The sequence below is a fragment of the Aquarana catesbeiana genome, linkage group LG01 (assembly GCF_042186555.1).
Source record: "Aquarana catesbeiana isolate 2022-GZ linkage group LG01, ASM4218655v1, whole genome shotgun sequence".
NCBI lineage: Eukaryota > Metazoa > Chordata > Amphibia > Anura > Ranidae > Aquarana > Aquarana catesbeiana.
In genome coordinates, this window is record NC_133324.1 from 738670088 (window position 1) to 738688065 (window position 17978).

Sequence of the window (17978 nt, forward strand, 5' to 3'; positions counted from 1 at the left end):
AAGAAATTTGGTCAGATGTGACAAATCAAAATATATTGAGGGAATCACGATAAATAATAAAGAAAGTAGTTTGTGAGAAGTCTGTGTGAATATGAGCAGCAAAACTACTTCATTCTTCTCACATTATAAAGAAGAAGAGAGTGCGCTGTATTAAACCATTTTTTTACATTGCAGACGAAAGTGCTGTATCCATTCCGAACGGTAATTTTACCAGACCGAACTGTTCCGTCTCGGAATTTCTTCTGAGCATGCGTGGCACTTTGTGCGTCGGAATTGTCCACACATGGTCGGAATTGACGCGATCGGATTTTGTTGTCGGAAATTTTTATAGCCTGCTCTCAAACTTTGTGTGTCGGAAAATCCGATGGAAAATGTCCGATGGAGCCCACACACGGTCGGAATTTCCGACAACACGCTCCGAACGCGCATTTTCCGTCGGAAAATCCGACCGTGTGTACGGGGCATAAGAGATTCATACACACTGGGGGTTGGCTTACTAAAAAAGTAGAGCATGCTCTCCTTGCAAAGGAATTTCACTTAGCTAAATGAATTTGGTGAAAATCTAATTGGCCAAGAATACTAAAACACATGCAAGGAAAACTAAACCAGCAATTTTGATTGCAAATGATTGCATCATTAAAGTCAGCATAGCATTATCTCCTTTGGTAAGATAGGTGTAAATTCGCTTGCAAAGTGAATATGTTAGGAAATCATTCCCACTGCATACAGCTTTGCAACAGTTTGGTGTCAAAATAAAAAAGATAGAAATCCCAGAGGCAATTTTCCAGCATCATAAGCCTAGGATTGCCAAAATTCCTGGCTTCTAACTCTTTCTATACAATCCAAAATAACAAAAATGATTTGGCTAAAGATGGAGTTTAGCCACTTCAGTCCCGGAAGGATTTACCCCCTTCCTGACCAAGCCCTTTTTTTTGCGATTCGGCACTGCGTCGCTTTAACTGACAATTGCACGGTCATGTGACGCTGTACCCAAACAAATTGACGTTCTTTTTTTCCCACAAATAGAGCTTTCTTTTGGTGGTATTTGATCACCTCTGCTTTTTTTTTTTTTTTTGCGCTATAAACAAAAAAAGAGCGACAATTTTGAAAAAAAAGCAATATTTTTTACTTTTTGCTATAATAAATATCCCCAAAAATATATAAAAAAACAAATTTCTTTCTCAGTTTAGGCCAATATGTATTCCTCTACATATGTAAAAAAAAATCTCAATAAGCGTATATTGATTGGATTGCGCAAAAGTTATCGCGTCTACAAAATAGGGGATAGATTTATGGCAATGGGACCATTGGCATATATACAGCGACCAGTGCTATAAAAATGCACTGGTTACTGTGTAAATGTCACTGACAGGGAAGGGGTTAACCGCTTGCCGATCGGCTCTCGCCAATATACGTCGGCAGAAGGGCACGTACAGGCAGATTAACGTTTCCCTTTAAGAAGCGGTTTGCGGGCGCCCGCCGCGACCTCCGTGAGTGTGATCACGGGTCCCACGGACTCGATGTCCGCGGGGAGACCCGTGATCATCTCACGGAGAGGAAGAACAGGGAAATGCTGATGTAAACAAGCATTTCCCCATTCTGCCTAGTGACAGGACACTGATCACCGCTCCCTGTAATCAGGAGTGGTGATCAGTTTCGAGTCACACATAGCCCCTCCCCCCACAGTTAGAATCACTCCCTAGGACACACTTAACCCCTACAGTGCCACCTAGTGGTTAACCCCTTCACTGCCGGTCACATTTACACAGTAATCAATGCATTTTTAATTGCAATGATCGCTGTATAAATGTGAATGGTCCCAAAATCGCGCTAAAAGTGTCCGATCTGTCCGCCATAATGTTGCAGTCACGATAAAAAATGCTGATCGCCGCCATTACTAGTAAAAATAAAATTGTTGATAAAAATGCCATAAAACTATCCCCTATTTTGTAGATGCGATAACTTTTGCGCACACCAATCAATAAGCGCTTATTGCGATTTTTTTTTTACCAAAAATATGTATAATGCGTATCGGCCTAAACTGAGGAAAAAAATGTTTTTATATATTTTTTGGGGGATATTTATTATAGCAAAAAGTAAAAAATAATGCGTTTTTTTCAAAATTGTCGCTATTGTTTGTTTTATAGCGCAAAAAATAAAAACACAGAGATGATCAAATACCACCAAAAGAAAACCCTATTTGTGGGGAAAAAAATTACATCAATTTTGTTTGGGAGCCACAATGCACGCCCGCGCAATTGTCAGTTAAAGCGACGCAGTGCCGAATCGCAAAAAGTGCTCTGGTCTTTGGGCAGCCAAATGATCCGGGGCTTAAGTGGTTAAACACTAGGGGGCGATCAAGGGGTTAAGTGTGTTCCCTCAGTGTGTTCTAACTGTAGGGGGGATGGGCTCACTAGAACATGACAGAGATCACTGCTCCCGATCACTGGGAGCAGTAGGTCTCTGTCATGTTGCTAGACAGAACAGGAAAATGCCTTGTTTGCATAGGCATCTTCCCGTTCTGCCTCTCCATGCCACAATCACGGGCCACTGATGACGGAGTGACGTACAGGTACGTGGTTTTGCGCACCCGTGCCATTCTGCCGACGTATATCAGCGTGAGCTGGTCGGTAAGTGGTTAATGAACAGGCAGAGCTAGAAAGTAATATTCACTGGTGTATCAGTGTATACATTGTGTAGCAGCAGCATTACATACCTTTCCTACCAAAACAATAGCCTATACACAGCATTTCATTACAAAACATGATTTCATGTAACAAATCATGCCCAGCGGATATGACATCCAAAAACAATGCAGTATCGTTTGAATTCTTTAAGGTCTTCTTCACATATTTGCATTAAAAATGCATGTGATAGCAACATTTTTTAAGCTCATTTTTATGTTTTGGCATGTAGTGGCATTCATTTTTAAAAAAGCATGCATGTGTGCTGCAAGTCTGAGAAATTACTGCATACCATATTTTGCACTGTATGAAATGGCATATTGGTAAACTGTACCATTAAAAAAAAAAAATTAGCATGTGTGATTTATTATGTGGGGCACTGCTGTGCAGGAGGCCTAACAGTCAAAACAAAAAAAATCAAAGATCTTTTCCTTGCAGAAGTGAACCTTGTGTTTCTGCACTTTCACACATGCAGCTTCATTGACTTACTGCTATGAACAAAGACTTTTTTAAATGATTGAAATACCTCTTTTTTCTGTACAACACAAATTGGAGATAAGATATTCCCTGTTATACATACAAAGTTTAATCCTCTGCTTATTACAGAAGCTTTTAGAAACTGTGGGATTAAAAATAGAAGCCAGCACAAGGGAGAGGAAGACTAAAACAAGTTTTGTAGTGAGATCTGCATTTCATGTAGTTTTAACAAGTTTGTAAAGCATAGTGGGCTGACGTGTTTAATACTCAGCTATAAGCAATGCTGTCCTCTCATTATCCTCTTCCCACTCTATAGTATAAGGCAGTGCAATGTGGGTTTTTTGTTCATTTGTTCCTGATCATAGGCGTGCACAGGGGGTGTGCCAGGTGTGCCTGGGCCCCCCCAAATCACTACTTGCAGTGCCGATTCCCCCTACTGCCCAGGTTTCGCCTCACAGTGCTGCTGGTTTCCCCCTGTGTTGGCCTCACAGTGCTGTTGGCATTCCTCCTCTCCTCTCCCTCCAGCTGCTGTGGGGGATATTTCAAAATCGAGATCGGGGGAAAGGAGCTAGTAAATATGTAATTTACCAGCCCCTTCCTTTTTAAATGAACACAATGAGCACACTCGCTCACCGTGTTCAATCATAACTGAAGCATAGTAAAATGTGTTTGCTATGCTTAATTTTGTGAATGAACAGGAATCCACTGAGCACACAGCACTTCCCATTCATTCACTGCCCCGTGCAACTGAGGCTGCATGTGTGTTTCAGCTTTGGGGTGCACACCCTAATGCCCCATACACATGGTCGGATTTTCCGATGGAAAATGTGTGATAGGACCTTGTTGTCGGAAATTCCGACCGTGTGTAGGCTCCATCACACATTTTCCATTGGATTTTTCGACACACAAAGTTTGAGAGCAGGCTATAAAATTTTCCGACAACAAAATCCGTTGTCGGAATTTCCAATCGTGTGTACACAAATCCGATGCACAAAGTGCCACGCATGCTCAGAATAAATAAAGAGATGAAAGCTATTGGCCACTGCCCCGTTTATAGTCCCGACGTACGTGTTTTACGTCACCGCGTTCAGAACGATCAGATTTTCCGACAACTTTGTGTGACCGTGTGTATGCAAGACAAGTTTGAGCCAACATCTGTTGGAAAAAATCCTAGGATTTTGTTGTCGGAATGTCCGATTAATGTCCGACCGTGTGTACAGGGCATTATGCAATAGGCTGCGCACACCTATGTTCCTGATGTTGAATCAAAGTGTATGTTAGGGCAAAATAAGAAAAAAACTATGTAGTACAAATCTGCAACTCATCCATTTTTATCCATTTAAAGATCCTGCAAGTACAGAAAAATACTTCTCAAATACTTTTTCAAAAGAAAACGACATTCCACTTGTGTGTACTTCAACCTGTCCAACAGAAGTCAGGTGAACGGCCAGCTTCTGTCAAATGGGCATGCTGGAAAACCAGCAGCCAATTGGCATCTGATGAATGCTGGCAGCCAATGGCTGTGAGCGCTGAACGGTGTGTTCTGGCAGGGTGACAGTCCCCCTTTCAGAACACAATAGTTCAGTGGGGAAATCGCTGTACTAATATCACATAGTACGGTGAGCTCCTCCCGAGCTCCTCAGTTTTTTTCGTTCAACCCACCGGGGTGTACCAGGCTTAAAGTGGATGTAAACCCAATGTCATCCTTTCTAAACTACTGCCATAGGGGTTATCTATAAGGATATACATGCTTCCTGCATGTATCTTTACCTGTCAAATGTCTCCCCTCTGTCTGTTATTAGACCCGAAAACTGCAGATTCTGTGGGTGGGTCTGTTGTCTGGAGCTCGGTGGGTGGAGTCGTGATGTCAGTAGACTCCCCGCCCACCTCTACACTCCCCTGTGTATTTCTAACACTGAACTTCTGCTATGATCTCTAACATCCAGTGAAAAGACAGGAAAGTAACCACATGACTTCAGCATGCCAAATCATGCTGAGGTGTGGAACAGCCAATCCTTGCAGAGCTGCTGAAGAAAGGAGTGGGAGGGAATTGAAAAATAATGCATGTCTTAGGCTAGTGCACGAGATGTAAATCACCTGTCACTCACAGCAAGGGGGAGGATTTGACAAAGTTTTTCTCAGTTTGTCAAGAATTGTCTCACTGAGTAATAAAAGAGGATTGCTCAGAGATGGATTAACTCTGTGTGGCAAGACTGGGCTCAAATGATAGGAAATCTTATACTCTACAGTATGATAAAAAGAAAAAAAATTTCGGGTTTACATCCACTTTAAGTCTTGATGTGGGCTAACAACACATAGCATTTTTGTGGACTGAGTAGTGTCAGCCCTGCCCAGTTGTCTTTAGCTAATTTATTTGTCCCAGTTGTCTTTAGCTGATCTGCCCTCTATCACCATATACGCAAGACAAATACTAATTAGCCCTCCTAATTGTTTTTTTTGAACCACATAATTATTAGATCCCTTCAGTAAAATGTGCACAGGAAAGCTCTTAATTTCTGATTTCGTGCACTTTTGAAACTGATATAACAGAACCCTTTCAGTGTTACATTTAACAGATCAAAAGATAGAAACTAAAAGAAGTGCATTGTTAGGGTGTACATATACCTTTTGCCCTGGATAAAAGCAGATTATCTGTTAGTTTGAGACCTTTGAACATGCCAGCTCATAGTTTGTGTTAGTTAACTTTGCGTTAAAAATGACTCAAATAGTCTTTTTAATTAGGGCTTCAAAAAGTGTATTAATTATTCAGCTAGGTATTTTTATTGATCCATTGACTGCTGAATAGTATGTATTCTCCAGTCCTGCGTGGCTAAATACTCATAGCAACCCAAGTGCTAGGATGGCCACCCAAGTATGGCAACAAAATTTTAGCATCAATTTTTTTTTTAATTTTTTACTCATCAGGGAAATATGTAATAACATTTTGACAGAACATTTTTTTTGCATAGTTGCATTTGTAACAGTCGTTATTGGGGTTGTACTACAAGTCAACTTAAGAATCTATAACTGAAATCTGGGCACATAGCCACCTTAAATTTCAAGTATTGTTTAGATTTCTGTTGTCTGGAAAGTTTGTCCTCATAATCAAACTCAAAGGCTTTAAAGTGTGTTTGAAGATCACTGTACAACCTTCACAACAAAAGAGCATTTCAGAAGAGATTTGCTTGAGTTAAAGGCTGAACTGGTCTGGTGATGGCAGTTAGAGTAGAGTATAAAAGATATGACACTGTATGACTGACGTAGGAAAATACACTTTAATTCATAGTATGCTGTCAGAGAGTAAAGCCACGTCATATGTATTATTTATGTATTATTTATCACAGACATTTTTCCTTTTGTCTTTCCACGTTATGGCCCCAGACATCTACAAATGTCCATATACTGTGTTGTGGAATGAAGCTATGGTATAACTCAGAGGCTGATCTTTTTTTTTTGTAGACAAATATGTGGGAATTACGCAGAAGATTAAAATGGTTACTTGACCTCCTGAGATTTGCAGTCCAATACCATGTGTGCTTAAAAATGAAAAAACGTCTTGTACTTTATAGGTTACTTTATCTTTACTTCTATTTATGTTACAATTAGAAAATTACAGTTTCCAGTAGCAATTCGATTTCCATTTATTGATCAATAAATTATGGTTTACTATAGTTTTTATAAATTGTTATTATACAATATAAACTCCTGGGTCTTTCAAGCTCTTATCAAGCTCATTTCCAAACAGAGATTGCCCTGTTTTTCTATTGGCCTGAGTAAATAATTTTTTTATTATTTGTCTTTGCCAGGTATTTATTGCCATGTAACCACATGATGGTTAGTCAGAGATGGGCAGTGAAAGAAGAAGATTGCTATTCTGCATCTGCTGCTAAGTTTTTGGCCTTAACCCCAGACTGCTGTGCAAACAAGACTACTGATAATGCCGGGCGTTTCGAAAAAAATGTCATAATGTTGTCAAAATTTAGACAAAAAGGTAACAGGCAGCTCTTATATGCTTTAAATTGTAATGATATGAACTGGCATGCAAGGGTTTCTAGTTCCTTGTAAAATAATAATCCTTCAACTTTCCTATGCTATTGACTTAATTTTTATGGCAACTTTATAAATGCTAGAGCAAAGAAATGACAAGCAACTGTCTATAGCTAATGGTCAGATTCATCCTTTTAGTTTCCCAGAGAAGCTTTATTAATAAATGGAACACTTGGGTTGCTATGTACAATGCCCTCATTTTTCCTTTGCTTAGTTTTTATTAATGGCTGTTCTGGGTACAACCAAGTTCGCGGGGAAAAAAAAACCCAAAAACATTTTATACACAATTTTAAATATTATTATTATTAAAAATACACTTTTCATTTGCAGCCAGCTATTCTATGAATATACCAAAAATTAAAGTATATCTAAATGCAAGAAAAAAATATATAATGTATTGCAGCCTACCAACCCTTAGATGTGGTGAATGCATTGATTTTCTTTTTTTCAGACTAGGAATTTTCAGCAAATACAGAAAACACCTGTTGATCTTGCAAGAAATGCAGTGTCCACAAAATGTTATCTTCCTACTGTAAACTTTTAATCCCCTCACCCCCATATAAGGTAGATGAAGGGAAAAGAACATGTTTAAAGTTCAATCAGGATGGCAACTATGGCTCCCTCCATAAATGCAGTGGAGTGAGAATAGCCACTGCAGGACAGGAAGTGTGTTATTGGCAAGGTTACCAGGTAAAAATAAAGGAAAAAAAGCTAGAGTAAGGAAACCTAAAGCAACCATCTCATCTATTAACTGGTAAGCTGCAAAATATTCCAATTTTGTTTTTGGGTTAAATGTGCTTTGAGCATAGTAAAGCAAACATCCATTTCTACAGAAGAACAGAAGGTAACATCCCGAGTAAAATCCATGTAATCTTCTTTCTTCTTCGCATCATTACCCTATTGTATGTACTGCATACTATGTAATATAGACATAAGTATATAGTTACAAAGTGATGGAATAGTTGTTTTAAAAAGAAAATGTTCTATAATATGAACAGCAACTTTGTACAGTGTTATAAACTGAATGGCTTACTTCATTCATGCTCAACATTAAGTAACTTGACAGCAGAGCTACGAATATGCAAAATTTACAATGTACCTTAAAACAGTTTCACCTGTACTTATTCAGCAGGTATGTGAAATGAAGAGGGGACCAAGTTCTTCCATCTGATATTTCTTTTAACAAAATACATGAAGACAATCCGGTCCTATGATATATTTTTCCCTTTCAATAGCGTAGATTAAACTGTTGGTCTATTTGTCATCTGAGTATGTGCACACTCCAGTATAACTTTCCCAAGGTTAAGAGGATCAGGATGCAGCACAATTGCAATAATAACTTTTCAGTTTACAATCAGCTCTGTGTCAGAAGAGCATTTACCTTAGAGGAAGATATTCGGAGCAAAAAGAGACGATTTCATGCTTTTTGTTATTTTGGGAGACAAATGAACAAAAAACTCAATAAGTAATTTTACAAGGCTATAATTTCTGGGACACTGTACTCTACAACCCTGTCCAACTGACTAATACATAAATCAGTATAATCATGGTTAAAGAGGTTGGAATCCTTCCCGGTTTACGTTACTGTATACATAGCCGTTATGTCAATGCCTTCACAATTTCTGCTGGAAAGAAGGGAAAGCTATATTTTAGTACTTTGGTGCCCCCTATAGGACTAAAGGAAATGTGATGATAATACACACAAAATGTAATGATAATAGACAGAATAATGCAGAAAAGGCATAAATCTGGGCGCACATGGACTATCTTTGTTAATCTGATAATTGCTGACGATCGCCTTGCAAATAATCACTAGTGATCTCTACAAATGTTGTTTGTTATAGAGATTAATCACCTACATTTGAAGCATTGTGCTACTAACAGCAATTGATAGCTACTACATGCTATGTTCTATTGTTCCAGTCATGTGATTAGTAGTGGGGTGATCGTGGGCAAAATTTCCCCCTGTGCACCTGTGTGGCGGTCATTCTGTATTCTTATATATATTGATTACAGGGGATGTTTCATTCCAAGTACAGTGGAACCATAGCCGTGGGGCTGCCTTAATGCTTTTTTCTGAGCAAAGAACATACAGCCTTTTTGTATACTAATATTTCTATTGTGTGAATCTCAACTTTGCAAAAGCTATTTTGATGTCCTAAAGGTGGATACATAATAAGCAGTAGACTCACATATCAAATATATATGCTTGCTTTCATAGATTCCAGTGATCCTAAAGTATCATCACCTTCATCCGAAGTGGAGTCAACCTTTAATGAGGAAACTATTCAAATGGTGGATGCCAGTTACTTAGAGTATCTTTGGGAAGCTCACGAAGCTATAATTAAATGTGTTCAAGACTGTAAGGTATGGTCAGCCCCATATGATGGGGAAAATCCAGATCCAGAAACTTCTTTTCAAGCTCTGCTGGAAAGCAGTTTTAGAAGAGGTGAGTTTCCAACTTTCAGAGGTACAAACAGACATAATTTAGGGTCTTTCTCTTCTGACCATCCCTCTCTTGGAGGCAAACTTCAGATTGATCTTGAGTGGGATGACAGCTATGACACTGGAATATCTCCAGACTCTGGTAACTGTTCACCACAGCCAACTCCCGATCCCACATTACCACCAGAGCCCCCACAACATATTCAAGAAATGAAAAAGAATGCAATAATGTTTGTTAAAGGGTCATATATTGAAGAATCCGATTTTCAGGATGATGTAATGGTTTACAGGTTGTGTGCGGAAAAAGATTCCACTGATACAGTAGAGGAAGAAAATAAAGACATGTCAACAAATAAACTGACATCAGATCAGCTGCATAAACTTAATGATGAGAATTCTCAGGGTCAAAAAGGAAGTAAAATTGTAAAAAACAATAAAAAAAATGCAACTGTGAACAGAGATACTGTAAAAAGGCACAGTAAAGATATACCAAAACTGGATCTTGATTTTACAACTGAGGCAGACTGGAATTCCAATAACAAAACATTAAGTCCAGAGAGTGAGGATTTCATAGCGCGTTGTGATGAGATCATAAATGGACTGAACACCACCTCAATAGAAGTGCCCAGCTCACCAGCTCATGAAAGCGTTTCTCTAGTTGATGAAGATGATGATGACTTTGAAAAGTATTCTCTGGGAACACCATCATCAGAAAGTGTCCCATCACCGTTTGGGCCAAAGGAACCTGGAAAATACACTAATAACTCTCCGCGGTCCCAAGCAGCGCCTTTCACAGGTATTTATGTTTATCACTTTCAATTTAAATTAGCTAAGCAAAAGTCATGCTCCCTGGAGAGCTCTAAATCTGATTCAGCAGGAGGCTTGTCAGACCTCTGCAGAGAAACCCCTGTTTCCCCAAAAATAGCAAGGGTCCTTCTCTGCCATATTGTTGCAGGGAAAGGCTTTACTACTACAGACTGTGATTGCTTACTAAAAAAAAGTTAGACTTGTAATATACAGTATTTTGATTTGAAGAACTGAAAGTTCAATTGTGATTTACCGGTAAATAGTGCTGTGACAGTTGTGAAAAAATTGGGTCCATTGATTTCATTCTTTTCATTCTCATTCTTTCAATATAACACAATATTACACTTCAAAAACATGTTCCAGTTAAGCCTTTCTCTAGCCAAACTTTTATTTTAGTATTGGTTTGAGTCTTGCAGAATTCAAATATATGTTGAAATATTTAGTTCTAATTGTGCACCTGAAAGGAAGATTTTACTTTACTTCCAACATTGTTGGATATTCTAACCCTTCTCCACTCTACTAAAAGTTTTTTCTTTTACCACTGTTTGAGTAATTTACCACCACTTTTTGTCCTGAAAGAAATTAGCCAAACCAGAACACAGAAAGCAATAAAAACCTGATAGAGGTTCTAAGCCTTTTCTGCTCTGTCTGAGACTGAATAAAAGGTTTTGGTTGGACCTGGGCTTTCATTTATTAATAGAGATGTAATCTTTTTCCTACTGGGGTACAGAGTGGGTACAGAGAACCCTCCTTCAACCTGGTATTTCTTTTCCACCTATACCAATGATTAATTTATTTGGCTTTAAATATCATTTCTATGCAGGTGATACTTAAAGTGAAATTCAAGCCTAAATCTAACTATGCTTAAAATTGCTCTCACCCCTTTCTAACTCATATTCTAACTATCCTGTGGAAGGAATATTCATATGCTTACCTATTCTCAGGGTGCTCTGGTCCAGTCACATGCTCTCCCCAGCAGCCAACTGCGGGGGAGAGGTGAGAGTGCCAACAACGGATGGAATGCCTGGGCAGTGACATCACTTATATGCTTACTATGGGGCATACGTTGTGAGTGCTCCCTTCTCACCCCTGAAGCCAGCAGCTGTAATCTGATCACATAACTGGACCAGAATGCCTTGAGAATAGGTAAGAAAAAGCATCTTCCTTCTATAGCAGGGGTCTCAAACTGGTGGCCCTCCAGCTGTTGCAAAACTACAAGTCCCATGAGGCATTGCAAGGCTGACAGTTACAAGCATGACTCTCATAGGCAGAGGCATGATGGGACTTGTAGTTTTGCAACAGCTGGAGGGCCACCAGTTTGAGACCCCTATTCTATAGGATAGTCAGAATGGGAGTTAGGAGGGAGTGGGAGCTGTTTTCAGCTTAGTTAGAGCTAGCCTGGACTTCCACTTTAAATGTATATTTTGGCTTCTGATCATGTTCACCTACTGTTATGGTTTCCTGGCTTTATATATATGCTGTCTCTACTTTAATGCCTCTGTACTAACCTAAAAAAAATGTACTGCCAGCTTGCTCTACTAACTTACATAAGATAATCATTATTGTTGACATGGGTAATACTTCATTCCTTTTATTCAAACCTTACTTTCATGCATTAAACATCTTTTTTTCAATCTTTATCTAAAAGCATATTCTGCAACTACTCCTTCCTCATGCATGCCACAAAACAAAACAAAAAATGCTAGTGCTATCATATCCGGCTTGACTTGACCCTAATAATTTACTATATGGTCTACCAACAAACAGATCGATGTTGGTCCAGTTCATCCTTAACTTTACTGCTCAACTTATCTACCTCCCTCTCATTGTACATACGCTGCTTCTCTCTTAAAGTCCCTCCACTGGCTGCCATTTTCAGCTCTCCTACACATTGGCATTCAGGACTTTTTACATCGTGCCATGCCTACTTTCCAATCCCTTATAACCTCAAGCATCTCATCTGACAAGGCACTTGCTATCACATGTCATCTGTATCTGAATTGTTGAGTAGAAATGTAAAAAATGGTTGGACTATTAAAGCTTTAGACTTGAAGAGTTTCCGGGAAAATCTAAAGTGACCTACTCAATATCGTTAAATGCACTATAATTGTAGACTTTTGTCTACACTCAATGGATTGGGCATAATTAGTTAAACAGTTGTTTCAACAACACATTGGGGTAGATTTACTAAAACCAGAGAGTGTAAAATCTGGTGCATTTCTGCATAGAAATCAATCATCTTTCAGGTTTTATTGTCAAAGCTTAATTGAGCAAGCAGAAGTTAGTTTTAGTAAATCAACCTAATTGATTTTATTACAATACTTGTATATGTACAGTATACTTGTACAAATAAAGAATTATAGAGTTTTAATGATAGCACTTTTGTGAGTGAAGCTTCTCAAAAGTCCAACCATTTTTCTAGATTCTACACAATATCTTTATTATAAGCATGTGGCAAATACTGTATAACCAAGCCAAACTACTTGTTCTCTATATCTGGCTTATTTATCTCAACCTTTAATTGTAACCCTTACCTTTATGGACTGTTAGCATGTACAGAAAATGGCCCTGTTTCTTATTTTCTTTCCTGTTATTTCCTATTATTTTTGCTACATTTTTCTTCTGTATTGTTTTTTATTACCTGTACTACCCACTTTTGTTCATTGCTTTGTACAACACCACAGGAGATAAGGGTACTATATAAAAAGAATAACGTAAACGTAAAAAAAAACATACTCTGGGAACTGAATGTTATGTGCAAACTGTATTAGAGGTCTATTTGTAAAATAATAATAACGTTCTTTACTCAGGTCCATTCATCAGTGTTGTTTTATCAAAGTTAGAGAATATGCTGGAGAATTCTCTACATGTGAACTTGTTGCTGATTGGGATTGTTACACAGCTTGCAACTTACCCCCAACCTCTTATCCGATCCTTCCTCCTTAACACGAACATGGTTTTGCAACCCAGCGTCCGATCACTATACCAGGTACAGTAAAACCTTAGATCCAATTGGTATTTCTCTTAGTGTATTGATACCTGCCATTATTCTCATTCACTTTGACTTTGCTACACACTGTAAGGGCTCATGCACACTGCAGTTTTTTATAGGCATTGGAGCTTTTATTTCAGCTTGAAGAAGCTTGTACATTTTTAGGCTCTTTTACACATTTTTATTGAGCTTCTTTGAGCTTTTTTGAGCATAAGCATTTTTTTTTCACAAACCCTTCCCTCGGCTCATTTTTAAAAAAATTTTTGTGTCTTTTCAAACTGCTTTGAGCTTTTTTATCCTATTTCATGCTCTTTTGCGCATTTTCAAGTACTTAGGCGTCTTTTCTGCTCGAAAGCTCCTCTCAAAAATGTGAGTTTGGTGGGTTTTTGTTTTCTGCCTGTAAGTGCATATGCCTGTAAACTCCTGAAAAAACAATAGTGCGCATGGACATATTCATATTGACTAACATGGAGGGGAGTTTCCAGGCAGAAAAAAAATGAGAGCTCAAAAAAGCTCAAAAGCCTGTAGGAGCCTTTTCTTTAAGCTTCTTTGAGCTGCAGTGTCCATGAGCCCTAAGGGTCTCACAGTATTCATTAGAAGCTGAAGCAAGTCAAATGAAGCTCACCTTATTTCTTGGATTAAAGATGTCCAGCATCATCTAATCCCTTTCTTCTCAGCCTTATGCCCTGTACACACGGTCGGATTTTCTGATGGAAAATGTGTGATAGGACCTTGTTGTCGGAAATTCTGACCGTGTGTAGGCTCCATCACACATTTTCCACAGGAATTTCCGACACACAAAGTTTGAGAGCTTGCTATAAAATTTTCCGACAACAAAATCCGTTGTCGCAAATTCAGATCCTGTGTACACAAATCCGACGCACAAAGTGCCACGCATGCTCAGAATAAATAAAGAGATGAAAGCTATTGGCTACTGCCCCGTTTATAGTCCCAACGTACGTGTTATACGTCACCGCGTTCAGAACGATCGCATTTTCTGACAACTTTGCGTGACCGTGTGTATGCAAGACAAGTTTGAGCCAACATCCGTCGGAAAAAATCCTAGGATTTTGTTGTCAGAATGTCAGATCAATGTCCGACCGTGTGTACGGGGCATTACTGTTCCTCTCGTTATTGGATTTTAGTCCTGTCAATTATGGAGGCTCAGCATCCTATGTGGGCATTACCTACGGCAGTCTGTATGCAAATGCAACCTGCTTTTCCAGGCTGACTCCTACTCCTCAAGGCAATTTAATATTTACATAACTCCTCCCAAGAAACAGTCCACCACTTGCATCAGGACTAAGGGCTCTTGAGAGAAGTACTGAGGCAGGGTGCAGCAATGTTTCAGTAAGCTATATACAGAACCTTGCCAGCTGCTCCCTCCAGCCACAATTTGCCTGCATTGCATAGAGAAGAACTAACTCAAGGTTTGTAATGAAAAATGGAAAGTTTTTTATTTTTTTTAATTTATTTTTTTTTAGCAGGTTGATGAGGAAAGGGAGGGGGTGATCCAGAGAAGGTGAAATATAAGCAAATTAAACTTCATCTTTAAGCATAATTGACAAACTTTTGCCTTCTTTCCCTGCACTGTGAGGGAGGCTAATATGCAGTAGACTGAGAGCATACAATGCAGGGTAACAAAAGCTCCTACTGCATCATGGGAGCTGTTTTTTTCATTGTTTAGGCTCAGTGTGCTAAGCATAATGAGTAGAAGGAATGGCCACAATCAAGACCTAAAATTTAAATCTCTGCATTTGCAAAAGTGGTGATAGGGTTGCATTATATAGCACTTATAGAAACAGACAGTGTAGTGAAAGTCTTTAAAGGAAATCTAATGACAGAAAATAATAATAATAATAATAATATATATATATGTATATATATATATATATATATATATATATATATATATATATATATATACATAAAATGAAAAATAGGAAAGAAGGGTGATATCTGTTACAAATAGTTTGGGTTTAAATGTTAACCTGTTGCAGCAGATGCACATAAATGGATGTTCTCTTGCTGAGAATGATGACAAACATGATCCTGACAGCAGGAGGAATTTGAAGACTGTGAAGAAATGTCACATCAATGAAAGACACTTTCCTTTTTTGTTGCTTCAATGTCTCCTTTCTTTTCACTTGATAGATACCTAGTACACAGATACAACAAAACGCTTCTCTTTATTCTGTAATGGATGCCGCAGGATTGAAGGACAAAATGACTAAACTTTAGTGGCACACCGTACACTGTCTGCTGATAACTACTTCAAATGACAGTCTTTATTAAGAGCATTCCATGGATCTCAGGCCCCTGAGCGTAGTCCAACATACCAACTTTCTCTTTTCTGTTTTGAATCTTTGTCTTCCTCAGTAGAAGTATAAGTGTGTTTATAAATTCATTCATTTTTGTCCTTTATATAGAACCAACAAATTCTATAGCTCAATAACAATTATATAGATTATGCACATCAATTTCTCTCCTTAAAAGAACTTGCAAAGTTTTGTCTCTGGCACAGTCATATAGACCAGTGTTTCTCAACTCCAGTCCTCAAAGCACACCCAACAGGTCATGGTTTTATTATTATTATTTAGGGTACTTATATAGCGCCATCAATTTACGCAGCACTTTACATATACATTGTGCAGTCACATCGGTCCCTACCCTCAAGGAGCTTACAACCTAAGGTCCCTAACTCACATTCATATACTAGAGCCAATTTAGACAGAAGCCAATTAACCAACAGCATGTCTTTGGAGTGTGGGAGGAAACCGGAGTACCCGGAGGAAACCCACGCAGGCACAGAGAGAACATGCAAACTCCAGGCAGGTAGTGTCCTGAACCAGCGACCCTTTTTACTGCTATGTGAGAGTGCTACCCACTACACCACTGTGCCGCCTATGTTTTCAGGCCTTCCATTATTTTACACAGGTGATTTGATCAGTTTCACTGCCTTAGTAATTACCACAGCCATTTCATCTGAGGGAAATCCTGAAAACATAACCTGTTGGGGCGCCTTGAGGACTGGAGTTGAGAAACACTGATATAGACAAACATATACAATGTAGGGCCAACCTGCATAGCAGGCAATTGACCATTATATTTTTGAGTTGTGGGAGGAAAAAAGTAGAACACCCAGAATAAACCAGCGCAGCCACATAGATTCCAGACAGACTAAAGCCCCGTACACACAATCAGAATACTGTACAAAAAATACCGCTTTCTAATCGATCACACAATAATCTGATTGTTAGTACACAGCTTTTGTCCGGAATTTTCCGAAGGGACAAACATGAAAAGTTATCCCGTACAATACCAGATTGCACAATTTTCATTTAAGCGGTACAGTTTTCGACCGAAAATACAATGCAAATACATTACATCACTTCCAAATTTTTATTCTGTCATACGAGAATTTTTGTACTTTAGTAACCTATTCATTTTCGATATGGAAACTAGCGTGCAAAAAAAGGGACAATCATTCGTCCGATAATCTCATCCTGTGTACTAAGCTTAAGACTCCATGCACACTGGGCTTAAAAAAACACTCATATAGAGTATTTTTGTATACGTGTTTAGGCGAGTTGTTTAGCGTTTTTTTTCTGCCAGAAAGCTTCAATCAAAAATGCAAACCAGAAGGTTTTTTTTCCTGCCTCTAAAAGCTGAGCTTAAAATATGCCTCTAATTGTCTAAGCAGTGATTTTTAAGCCAGTGTGCATGGACCCTTAATAGATATTGTATCTAGTGGGGAGTGAACCAAGACCACTTCCTTATTTATTTGCTGTCTGGCCTTCTCCTCTACTTGCTTACATGAGGCTTGATTTACCTTTGACTCTCTGGAGCTACACTTCCCCAAAGAAATTAAGAATCAGGACTGTGCTTTAATTGTGAGTTATAACATTGCATTGCTGAGGTTCACATTCAGAACTCTTATTGACTTTTTTCATGGCAGAGTTAAATGGCAGGATAGTGTGAATCTATATTCAAATTTATTGTGGTATACTATGAGACAGGAAAAGAGACTGGTTATGGAAACTGGTGAGTACAGGGGGCAAGCTTCTAAAATAGACTGATAGACCACTAGAATGTGCAACATAGCTGCATAGTTGTGAATTTTGTATTAAATTATTAATAAGTCTGTTGTCATATTCCGATCTGTTAAGACTGTAAATAAATCATAAGCCTCTTCTGGTCTCTACCAATTTTAACTGTCTGTTTCATTTTTCAAAACACTTGGAAGTCTATTTGTTGAATGTTCTATTTCAATGAACAAAGCTTGTCTTTTTTTCTGGGTGGGGGTGGGGGGGTGGGGGGTCTTGAATGTGATATGAATTATCTAGTGTATGTCTACAGGTATAGTGTATTGTTAAAAATGCAGAGGCATATTTATAGATGTACAGTACAGTTTATACTCTGGTCTAATGTAATGTGTTTATAGATGTAAGTTGTAGTATATATGGTGGTTCAGGTTTACAAGGCAATATTTACATACAGTAGGTTCATTGCAGTACCAATATGTA

The 17978-nt window shown here is 38.5% G+C and overlaps 1 protein-coding gene across 4 annotated transcripts in view; it reads left to right on the forward strand.

Moving 5' to 3' along the window:
* FHIP1A (FHF complex subunit HOOK interacting protein 1A) overlaps positions 1-17978 on the forward strand; it is a 354581-nt gene that overhangs the window by 323551 nt on the left and 13052 nt on the right. For all 4 annotated transcript variants that reach the window (XM_073604989.1, XM_073604973.1, XM_073604997.1 and 1 more), the window contains 3 exons: positions 6968-7152; positions 9430-10449; positions 13271-13449. In XM_073604989.1, coding sequence (XP_073461090.1) covers positions 6968-7152; positions 9430-10449; positions 13271-13449 — 1384 coding nt within the window. The remainder of the gene's footprint in view (positions 1-6967; positions 7153-9429; positions 10450-13270; positions 13450-17978) is intronic.